We start from the raw sequence: 12,068 nt of genomic DNA, 5'->3' as shown, positions 1-12,068 counted from the left end.
CAGAGCTCCTATCCCCCTCTAATTTAATCAAAGGGGATGAGACCCCTCAACTGAAAGTTGAGACATTTCTCTTTTGAATAATTGACCACATGCCACTCTAATTTGCAGGTTATCACTTTTAGAGCCCATCACACAATATAAAATAGAGGGGCAAAGAAGGTAGTAGATGATGATTGCCATAAGAATAAAAATCTCTTGTCTTTTATTTTTGTTTTGGTGTTCTGGGCTCTGAACAAAACCAAATTAAAAATGGCTTTTAGCACAGAGATGTGTAACGTAACAGTGCAGAATGTCCACAGACTGGGGTTACTTGGAGTGCAGGGTTTACTGGAATTTTTTATGGTTGGATTGAAGTATCAGTGTCATATTGTGCATGAAAAAAACCTAATAGGTTAATCTGTAGGATTTGAATCTAGGCCCCTCCTCCACTTGTGGCACTGCCCACAAATCTCCCTCTCTTCCTAGTTCTGGAAGACTCTGGGGAGTGTTGGGACATATATAACTTATGTACAAATGGCCTGAGCTAGCAGGGAGAGCGAGCATCCTTATCTTATCACTCTCTATACATATACATGCATCCTTATCTCATCTCTCTCTGTCTATCAAAGCTCAATACTTAAAGGGACAGTACACACAATCACCTAGATTACGAGTTTTGCGTTCGTGTTTTAAGGCTGAAAAAATGCCAATTTCAGCGTTAAAACCCAGAATGCAGCCATTACGAGTCTTGTAGGTATAGCTTTATCGCAAGCCTTTTAGCCTGTAACGCAACCTCAGTCCAGCACTCAAAAAAAATGACGTTTTTGTGTGGGATTTCCATAGCGCTGCCATTACAAGTTTTGCGGTGAGGCTAAAAAGCTTGCGTTACACCCTATACCGACACAATCTGTTTCGCAATCTGTAAGCAGTAGTTATGAGTTTAACGCAACAAAACTGTTACACAAAACTCATAACTAAAGTGTTACAAAGTACACTAACACCCATAAACTACCTATTAACCCCTAAACCGAGACCCTCCCGCATCGCAAACACTATTTTAAAGTTATTAACCCTTAATCTACCGCCCCCAACATATCCGCCACCGAAATCAATTTATTAACCCCTAATCTGCCCTAATCTGCAGCTCCCGATATCGCTGCCACTATAATAGTGATTAACCCCTATTCCCCCGCACCCCAACATCGCCCACACTATAATAAATATATTAATAGGGGTTTATAACTTTATTATAGTGGCGGCGATATCGGGAGCGGCAGATAAGGGGTTAATAAATTTATGTAGGTGTCGGTGATGTCGGGGGCAGCAGATTAGGGGTTAATAACTTTATGTAGATGTCAGGAGCAGCAGACTAGGGGTGTTTAGACGTGGGGTTTATGTTAGGCTGTTAGGTTTAAACTTAACTTTTTTTCCCCCCTAGACATCAATGGGGTTGTGTTACGGAGCTTTTCATTCCGCAATCTCAGGTGTTAGGTTTTTTTTCTAACACTTTCTCCCCAAGCAGTGCTTGTATTTTGTTCGGTATGGAGCTCATCACCACCATATCTCACGCACTCGTAATAGCAGCGATATGGAGGATGAAATAATGCAACTTGTTGTGTTCGTTTCGCACCCTCTATAGCGCAAAACTTGTGATTGTGAATACAGGGATGAAACTACAGGGGGTGCAGAGGGCGCAATTGCGACTGGGCCCACAAGGGTGTGGGTCCAGCTTAAAAAAAAAATAAAAAATTAATTTTTTTTAAGATAAAAAATGTTGACCTGCCACTGCCTGTACTGATATCATGTGAGTGTGACATGATGCTTCACTAGTGTCTCTGACTACAGGGGTTAGTCTTTCTGTTTTACCTATTGGTGTTTATGTGTGTGTTTGTATATGTATGTGTGTATGTATGTATGTATGCATGTGACTGTGTGTGTATTTATGCATGTATGTGTGTATGTTTGTGGAACCAGCAAATTACAGACCTTGTTACTACAGCATGGGGGGAGGGGGTAAACAGTGTCACTATACAGTACCACTATATACAGTACGGAGGGGCTGGACTATGTCACAGACTACTGTGGTCACTTTATAAAGTACTGGGGCGGGTAGGGTCAGGCCAGCCATCCCACCGGCAGATTACAGACTGTGTCACTGACTCACTATATACAGTACTGGTGGGTTAAACAGTGTCACTATATACAGTAATAGGGGGTCAGACCATCTCACAGACTGTGGGCACAGGGTACCTCCTTTTGCAGACATGTAATCTGATTCACATTTTTTTTCTGTGTTAAATGTTGAAAAAAAAAAAAAAAAAGATATGTATCAAATTAACTTTTTTTGGGGGGGGGGGGGTGGGGGGGCATTCTTAGATTCTTGCACCTGGGCCCTGTGGTTTCTAGTTACGCCTCTGTGTGAATACAAGATATTTCTGTTGTCTTGCTATTAAATAACATATCCACAAAGTCTAATCATTTTAAATCAAGTTAACATTGTTGATCAATTTCCTCTAAAATGTAGCTGGAAACTAAAAACTGTTACTACTTTTTATCAAAATATTTACATTTGTTTGATTTATTTATAATTTACCATTTCCATTATTCATGTCATGAAAAACTGGCAATGTTCCTCTTCCAGAAAACTCTTCAGCGTGGTTCACTAGCGCATCTTTCACGGTTTCATATCCACAGAGTATAACCATTTTATTAAGTCCCATGTGGACGCTGTATACTGGGCCATACTTTTTTGCCAGCTGAAATAAAAAATGGTGATAATCTTTATTAAGCATACAATGGGGTATTTTTTAAAAGGACACACAACACATTTTTTTTTCTTTCATGATTCAGATAGAGAATACAATTTAAATGAACTTTTTGATTTACCTGTATCATCAAAGTTGTTTCATTCTCTTGGCATCTTATTTTGAAGGAGCAGCAATGCACCTCTCTGGGCACTAGCTGAAAACATCAGGTAAGCCAATGGCAAGAGACATATATGTGCACCGACCAATCAGCAGCTAACTCCCAGTAGTGCATTGCTGCTCCTAAGCCTATTTGAATATACTTCTTTAATCAAGGCTAGCAAAAGAACAAAGCAAATTAGATAATAGAAGTAAATTGTGTTTATAATTGTATGCTCTATCTGAATCATGAAATATGATGATTGGGTTGAATGTCCCTTTAATAAAACATTATACTTAGCAAAGGTCTGCATAACGCATATGAAATAGCATTATATAAACATATTCAAATATTTTTATGTGAAGAAAAAGTTACAGGTACTTTGGTTAACTAATTATATGTTTGTGCAGAAATCCTTAGCCCCCAAAATTATTCAAAACTGTTGAAATGGACACATCCTGTTCTCCACTGGACTTTAGGGACCTGCCCCATACAAGCATAAAAAATTTATTTTACCATAGAAATATGTATTTCTCAAAATGCAAAAATGTAATGTGCTTTCTTTTTGATGCACCAAATAGAAAAAACAAACAAACATGACAATGGTTATAATAGGAAAACAACACCTCTGTTTGTGCTGAATACTTTGAAAGTTGCCGAAACATAAGAGCTGATGCCCAACCAGTTAGTTACAACCCTTACAACCTTTCAACTTTAACTTATTAGAGACTAACCACTAAATAACGCACAGAAACAAAGAGCTGGGTATAAGACCACATCATAGTCTCATTTATTTTACAATTTAAATAAACTTTGACTTTAAGAAATCATAATAATAATAAACTGGTGGCAGCATTCGAGGCATAGAAAAATGTTATCCCTTATATAGCTAGAGGGCAAGGCCAAGCATTATTGGAATTTAAAGTTTATGACCATGACCTCCTGCTAGTGCTACTAGGAGATAGTTACATACGGCCCCTCCGACCTATAAGTCACCAGGAGGATAAGCCCTATAGCAAATACCTTCGGGAGCTCCAAATCTAATGCTGAGGGCTTACAATGACTATACCAATTAATCCTATCCCTGCCTTTAGCCTAAGGAAAATAAAGATGCCCTGAAGGTTGTCAGGGATAAATATACACAGCCCAATCCCTCCTAAGGTAGACCCATGTACCTATGGAGGGTAGTGCCTAGTGCAGAGAGAAATATGTCAGCTGAAAAATAGAGGAAAAAGATGCACTATTGGACACACCTAAAAGCCATAAAGGGGGGGGGGGAGGTGTATTTTATCTCATATGGGAAGAGGGAGCAGTAGGCCAATTGTAAAACAACTTTTAATAGTTACTGTTAAAAAGTGAAAAACACATTAAAATTAACTAAAAAACATATACACATGCCTGCCCCCTGTAGTTGCAAATCCCATCAATACGCTATAGGAGAACCGTATTAACAGAATAACTTAGATAAGCACAACCAGTGTCTATCTATGCTGTCACAGTACCCCTATGTAATTATTTAAAAAAGCTGGGTATCCCCATGCTTGATCTACTAGAAAAATAATACAATTAGGCTTTAATCTGGTACCATGTAATCGTGTTACAGCGGGTCACTTATTCAAACATATTAATAAAAACAACAGGGAGCACAGGGATACCCAGCTTTTTTAAATAATTACACAGGGGTACTATGACAGCATAGATAGAGCCTTATTTATTAAAAAGTTTGTCAAAAACATGCACGGCAAGTACGGACTGTTGATAAATAAGAGTCATTGTTGTTGCGGATATTCAGTTTTTTCCAACTTTACTTTTACCATTTCATTACTGTCCATGAAAAAGCACATTTCTCTAAAGCTAATCTTTTATTTTTCATCTGTTAATGTCCAAGAAATAGCTAGATTTATACCTGGACAAACAATAATGTCTCATAGAAAGTTATTTTTTTATCTATTTGTTATACAAAAAATCTAATATATGATATTTTCACATAAATTAATGTGTATTTGTATTTCTAGAAATCATGATATGCCTTTTTTAAAATGATTATTAATGATATAATTTGTACATATATCTTTGCACATACTTGTACATATATATATATATATATATATACACATATATATAATATATATATATATATATATACGTTATGTCAGAAATCTTTTGCAAACATATTTAAATTCCTTTTTTTGCTCTAAACAATGTTGTCTTTCATATCTCTGTGTTTATTTATACAACTATATGTATATAGTGTAAATATATAATTATTCTGAGCAAGAATAATTGTGAATATAACATATAATCAGGGTATCATATGTATTTATTTGCAATCAATGGATATTTTAATTGCTGGGGCAGTTTTCTCTCTGCACCTGTGTAATCCTTCCTGATTGCAGTCTAGTTTGAAAACACCACCGCTACACAGGTGTTAAAAAATGGGCTGGCATAATTTATCCTGTATCTGATTCATGACAGTTTAATGTTAGGTAGACTATCCCTTTGAGCTATCAGTTTAAGATTATATTGAATCAAAACATAATTCTATTATTAAAATCATTATCAGAAATATTACACTGTGTAGCCTAATGTCACCATCAATGTTTATCTTTAATACTAATTTCACATACACATACTTTCAAAGTATAATTCACAATGTAACAAATGGCACTTACAAGTTCTGATGAGAGTATAGAGCAATTTGATTCGTTAGTGATAGTAGAAAATGTATATTTCAATCAGATTGGCTGATTTCATTAATCACTTGATTATGCATTTACCATTAAGAAGTTGTGAAAAACATTATCAGTTTGTGGTTTGTTTAGGAGTTTGAGTATTGCGTCAAATTTGGTGCGAAAAGTTTTGCGTCAAATTTGGTGTGAAGTGGAGAGTGGGACTTGTATTACATATGTTAAACATGGTGCAAATAGATTTAACCAAAAAAAGGAAGTTGGCTATATTATGTAATGTATTTATTTATTTTTTAACCGTATATCTACTAGTGCACCAAATTTGGAGCAATACTTCTCACCAAATTTGGAGCAATAATATTAACCCCTTGCTTTGCTAATGAGAGACAAAGATGTAACATAATACATAAGTAGGGTAACATCTCCCTAATTTACTTTTATTATCTTATATGCTTCATTGTCTTGCAGCATCAATCAAAATCTTTCTGTGTTTTCAGACTCCCATCGATTTCTATGGCATTTGCGGCCTCAACGGTGGCTGTTTGAATGATAGGTACGCTGCATTGAAATAGACGTGAGCGTACCTGTTGAATATTTGATAAATTGGCAAGAGTGTCAAATAGAGTAGAATGTGATGGCGGATGATCAGTATTCCACTCGAATAACACAAGCATTGATCTGCGTAGGATTGATATCGCGGGAGCGTATATTACGTCACAAATTTCAACATCTGACGATCTTGATGCTTTTTTAACTACGGTGGATCAACATTGTGTCTAATTTGAAGAAAGATTCCAGCGTATTATCAGTTGAAGCATTGATAAATCGGCCCCAGAGGGTTAGATAATGTATCCCGCACTATCAATTGCACTCTACATACTATCTAGCCCGTAATGTTTCCTGTCCTTTTAAACCTGTGTGTCACGCCGCTCCTGGGTTCCAGGCACTGGCAATGACATCATCGCCGCACGCCCTGTCATCCTGATGCCGGTCTGGATCTTCCTGTGCTCTCTTGGCGTGAAGCCTGCACCTATATAAGTACCTCAGTTGCTCTCATCTATGCCCAAGTATAGGTGTTACTGTGTATGCTCCTGGGTGCTGTATTACTTTGTATTGCTGGATTGCCTTATCATTGCTGAACTCTGCCTGTCTGACCACTCTGCCTGTTTAACCCTTGTATTGCTGGATTGGCTTATTATTACCAAACTCTGCCTGTCTGACCATTCTACTGGTTTACCCCTGAACTGCTAAACTGCTGGATTACCTTTTGTTGCTGACCTCTGTCTGTTCCTGACCATTCTACTGGTTTACCCCTGAACTGTTATACTGCTGAGTTACCTTTCTGTTGCTGGACTCTGTCTGTCTCTGACCACTCTCAGCCTTCATCTTATTACCGTTAAGAACTACCCTGTCTACCGTGAGTACTGCTTACCTCATTTCATAAACTCATTTTGTTCTGTGATATTTCCGTATCCTTCCTCTTAAAGCCATGATAAGACGACTACTGGCCAAGTTTGGTCTGATAGGGAAATATCCCACGAGCATAACACTGTGTTTCTCAGTCTGTGTGTTATGACTCATTACACTGTCAAAGTACTTGGGTTAGTGTGACATAGGTAAATGTCTGTAATAATGAGTACATCATATGGTTTACATGAAAGTATTGCAATTAGCTAAATATTGACTACGTAATGTATCTAGGCTTTAGGTTAAAAACTACTAAAGGGCTAAAGGCTGTTTTACTATTTCAACAGAAACAGGTTACTATTAAAGGGACATGAAACCTTATTTTTTCATGATTCAGATAGAGCATGCAATTTTAAGAAACTTTCAAATTTAATTCTATTATTTCTATTATCAAATGTGCTTTATTCTCTGCATCATTTTTTTGAAGGAGGATGACTGGGAGCTAGCTGAACACATACTGTGAGCTAATGACCATAGGCATATATGTGTGGCCTATATAAGCATGAATAAGGGTTAGTTTTAAACGCAAAACGCTGCTTTTTTGTTGTTGGATCCCCCACATATCGAAAATAAAGGTCACTTTGATTCGCTGGAGCCTTGGATTTTTCTTGCTTGTTGTGTGCTTGGTAAGCCTTCTCCGTGCGAAGTGTGGAGTGCTGTATCCTACCTTGAATGTGAATATATGTGTGTAGCCAATCTCATTTGCTCTGTCTGAATTATGAATGTTTCTTTTGACTTAACCGTCTATTTAAACTTCCATATTTTAGATAGAGGGTGCAATTGAGAAAAAAAAAAAAACGTTCCAATTTATTTGATAATTATTGGCATGGTAATGGGGGCTGATGAACCATTTTTCATTAACATAATCACAATCAGCTATTTTCATAGTTTATCGACAGTAATTTTTCCATTATTGTTTCAGTAAAAATGGTCCTATACTTAACATGTGTCCTGTTTTTTTTTATCACAATCCAAATTCTCAATACTTAGAGACACATTAACGGGGCTATTTTTTTCATTTATTAAAGGTATATTCCAGTCCAAATTGAAATCCACATAAATGCATTTCAGTTGTAATATACATGTATTAGCAAACATGCTTCTTATAAAAGTTATAGCTGTTTCAAAAGCTGATATCTTTAGGGCGATGCCCCACAAAAGGCCCTTTTAAGGGCCATTAGAAGTTTATTGTAGGCTAGGGTTTTTTTTTATTTTGGGGGGGCTTTTTTATTTTGATAGGGCTATTAGATAAGGTGTAAAAAAAATATTTTTGATAATTTGGTTTGTTATTTTTCGTAATTTAGTTTGTTTTTTTGGTAACTTACGGCTAGATTTAGAGTTCTGCGGCCAAAGGGGTGCGTTAGCTACGCGTGCTTCCCCCCCCCCGCACCTTTTAAATAACGCTGGTATTTAGAGTTCACAGAATGGCTGCGTTTTCAGTGCGTTAGGCTCCAAAAAGGGAGCGTAGAGCATAATTTAACGCCACTGCAACTCTAAATTCCAGCGGTGCTTACGGACGCTGCCAGCTTCAAAAACGTGCTCGTGCACGATTCCCCCATAGAAAACAATGGGACCAAGCAGCGTTCAGCCCCTAACGCAGCCCCATTGTTTTCTATGGGGAAACACTTCCTACGTCTGCACCTAACACTCTAACATGTACCCCGAGTCTAAACACCCCTAACCTTACACTTATTAACCCCTAATCTGCCGCCCCCGCTATCGCTGACGCCTGCATATTTTTTTAACCCCTAATCTGCCGCTCCGTAAACCGCCGCTACCTACATTATCCCTATGTACCCCTAATCTGCTGCCCCTAACACCGCCGACCCCTATATTATATTTATTAACCCCTAATCTGCCCCCCACAACGTCGCCTCCACCTACCTACAATAATTAACCCCTAATCTGCCGACTGAACCGCACCGCTACTATAATAAATGTATTAACCCCTAATCCGCCTCACTCCCGCCTCAATAACCCTATAATAAATAGTATTAACCCCTAATCTGCCCTCCCTAACATCGCCGACACCTAACTTCAAACATTAACCCCTAATCTGCCGACCGGAGCTCACCGCTATTTTAATAAATGTATTAACCCCTAAAGCTAAGTCTAACCCTAACCCTAACACCCCCCCCCAAGTTAAATATAATTTTTATCTAACGAAATAAATTAACTCTTATTAAATAAATTAATCCTATTTAAAACTAAATACTTACCTGTAAAATAAACCCTAATATAGCTACAATATAAATTATAATCATATTGTAGCTATTTTAGGATTAATATTTATTTTACAGGCAACTTTGTATTTATTTTAACCAGGTACAATAGCTATTAAATAGTTAATAACTATTTAATAGTTACCTAGTTAAAATAATTACAAAATTACCTGTAAAATAAATCCTAACCTAAGTTACAATTAAACCTAACACTACACTATCAATAAATTAATTAAATACAATACTTACAAATAACTACAATTAAATAAACTAACTAAAGTACAAAAAATAAAAAAGAACTAAGTTACAAAAAATAAAAAAATATTTACAAACATTAGAAAAATATTACAACAATTTTAAACTAATTACACCTACTCTAAGCCCCCTAATAAAATAACAAAGCCCCCCAAAATAAAAAAATGCCCTACCCTATTCTAAATTAAAAAAGTTCAAAGCTCTTTAACCTTACCAGCCCTTAAAAGGACCTTTTGTGGGGCATGCCCCAAAGAATTCAGCTCTTTTGCCTGTAAAAAAAACACATACAATACCCCCCCCAACATTACAACCCACCACCCACATACCCCTAATCTAACCCAAACCCCCCTTAAATAAACCTAACACTAAGCCCCTGAAGATCTTCCTACCTTATCTTCACCTCGCCGGGTATCACACCGATCCGTCCTGGCTCCGAAATCTTCATCCAAGCCCAAGCGGGGGCTGGCGATCGATAATCCGGCAGCTGAAGAGGTCCAGAAGAGGCTCCAAAGTCTTCATCCTATCCGGGAAGAAGAGGCGATCCGGACCGGCAACCATCTTGATCCAAGCGGCATCTTCTATCTTCATCCGATGAGGAACGGCTCCATCGTGAAGACCTCCAGCGCGGATCAATCTTCTTCTTCCAACGTCCAACTGAAGAATGAAGGTTCCTTTAAGGGACGTCATCGAATTCCAATTGGCTGATAGGATTCTATCAGCCAATCGGAATTAAGGTAGGAAAATTCTGATTGGCTGATGGAATCAGCCAATCAGAATAAAGTTCAATCCGATTGGCTGATCCAATCAGCCAATCAGATTGAGCTCGCATTCTATTGGCTGTTTCGATCAGCCAATAGAATGCAAGCTCAATCTGCTAATCTGCTCCGGTCAGCAGATTAGGGGTTAATGCTTGAAGTTAGGTGTCGGCGATGTTAGGGAGGGCAGATTAGGGGTTAATACTATTTATTATAGGGTTATTGAGGCGGGAGTGAGGCGGATTAGGGGTTAATAACTTTATTATAGTAGCGGTGCGGTCCGCTCGGCAGATTAGGGGTTATTAAGTGTAGGTAGGTGGCGGCGACGTTGGGGGGGGCAGATTAGGGGTTAATAAATATAATATAGGTGTCGGCAGTATTAGGGGCAGCAGATTAGGGGTACATAGGGATAACTTAGCTGGCGGCGGTGTACGGAGTGGCACAGTAGTTAAGAGCTTTATAAACCGGCGTTAGCCCAGAAAGCTCTTAACTCCTGGTTTTTTTCTGCGGCTGGAGTTTTGTCGTTAGATTTCTAACGCTCACTTCAGCCACGACTCTAAATACCGACGTTAGAAAGATCCCATTGAAAAGATATGATACGCAAATGGCGTAGGGGGATCTGCGGTATGGAAAAGTTGCGGCTGCAAAGTGAGCGTTAGACCCTTTCCTGACTGACTCCAAATACCAGAGGGCGGTAAAAACCAGCGTTAGGAGCCTCTAATGCTGGTTTTGACGGCTACCGCCCAACTCTAAATCTAGCCGCTAGTGGGTTTTTTTTGTAATTTAGGACTTTGTAATAATGTTTAATTGTAGATTTAATTGGTAGTTTAATGTAATTGTAGTATAATAGTTAGGGTAGGTTAATTAATAGTTTAAAATTAGTTTCTTTTAATTTTACAGGTAAGTTTTAATTTATATTAAGATAGGGATGTTGTAATTTTAATTTAAAGTTAAGGGGTTGTTAGCCAGTGTAAAAGTTAAAATATAACTTTTATTGGAAAATAATAAAAATAAACATCTAAGTGTCCTGAGGCTAGTGCAATACCAGTCTTACATGTTTCAGCATTACGCCTTCCTCATAGACTGTGCTGCACTAACCTTAACAGCCTAATTAAATACACATGAGGAACACTGATGTCATATACATAGAAATAATTAACCCTTTAACAATTGAAGATTTACTTCCCTTAGGCAATGTTTTAGTATCACAGAGTTGAAATAATCCCTAAGATATATAGGTAAATTGCTTCTGTTATAAATATATAATTGTTTTTTTGTGTCTATGTTCTCTTTTATCGTTTGTTAAAGAGCAATTTCAACTCTGTGATACTAAAACATTGCCTAAGGGAAGTAAATCTTCAATTGTTAAAGGGTTAATTATTTCTATGTATATGACATCAGTGTTCCTCATGTGTATTTAATTAGGCTGTTAAGGTTAGTGCAGCACAGTCTATGAGGAAGGCGTAATGCTGAAACATGTAAGACTGGTATTGCACTAGCCTCAGGACACTTAGATGTTTATTTTTTAAGGTTAGTGCAGCAGGTCTATGAATAGTTGTGAGCTGACTCTGTGGCATTTTTGGATTAGATATATGGAGTGTCAGTGCGCTTTTTAAAGGGATATTGCTTTGTTAAGGGTTTGTTAGGTTTATGGGTTAATAGCTTAATTTAGTTTTTTGCGATGAGGGGGCTGACTGTTTAGGGGTTAATAGGTTTAGTTCATGGTGGTGATGTGGGAGGCCAGAGGTTTAGGGGTTAATAAGTTTATTTAGTGGCGGCGGTGTCGGGGAGCGGTGGAA

The 12,068-nt window shown here is 37.7% G+C and overlaps 1 protein-coding gene across 1 annotated transcript in view; it reads right to left on the bottom strand.

Moving 5' to 3' along the window:
• Positions 1–12,068, bottom strand: part of LOC128655973 (cytochrome P450 2K4-like) — a 66,373-nt gene that overhangs the window by 46,383 nt on the left and 7,922 nt on the right. The window contains 1 exon segment of the mRNA XM_053709590.1: positions 2,573–2,735. Coding sequence (XP_053565565.1) covers positions 2,573–2,735 — 163 coding nt within the window.

Source organism: Bombina bombina, chromosome 4 (assembly GCF_027579735.1).
Source record: "Bombina bombina isolate aBomBom1 chromosome 4, aBomBom1.pri, whole genome shotgun sequence".
NCBI classification, from domain to species: Eukaryota; Metazoa; Chordata; class Amphibia; order Anura; family Bombinatoridae; genus Bombina; species Bombina bombina.
This window is presented reverse-complemented; position numbering and strand designations above follow the sequence as displayed.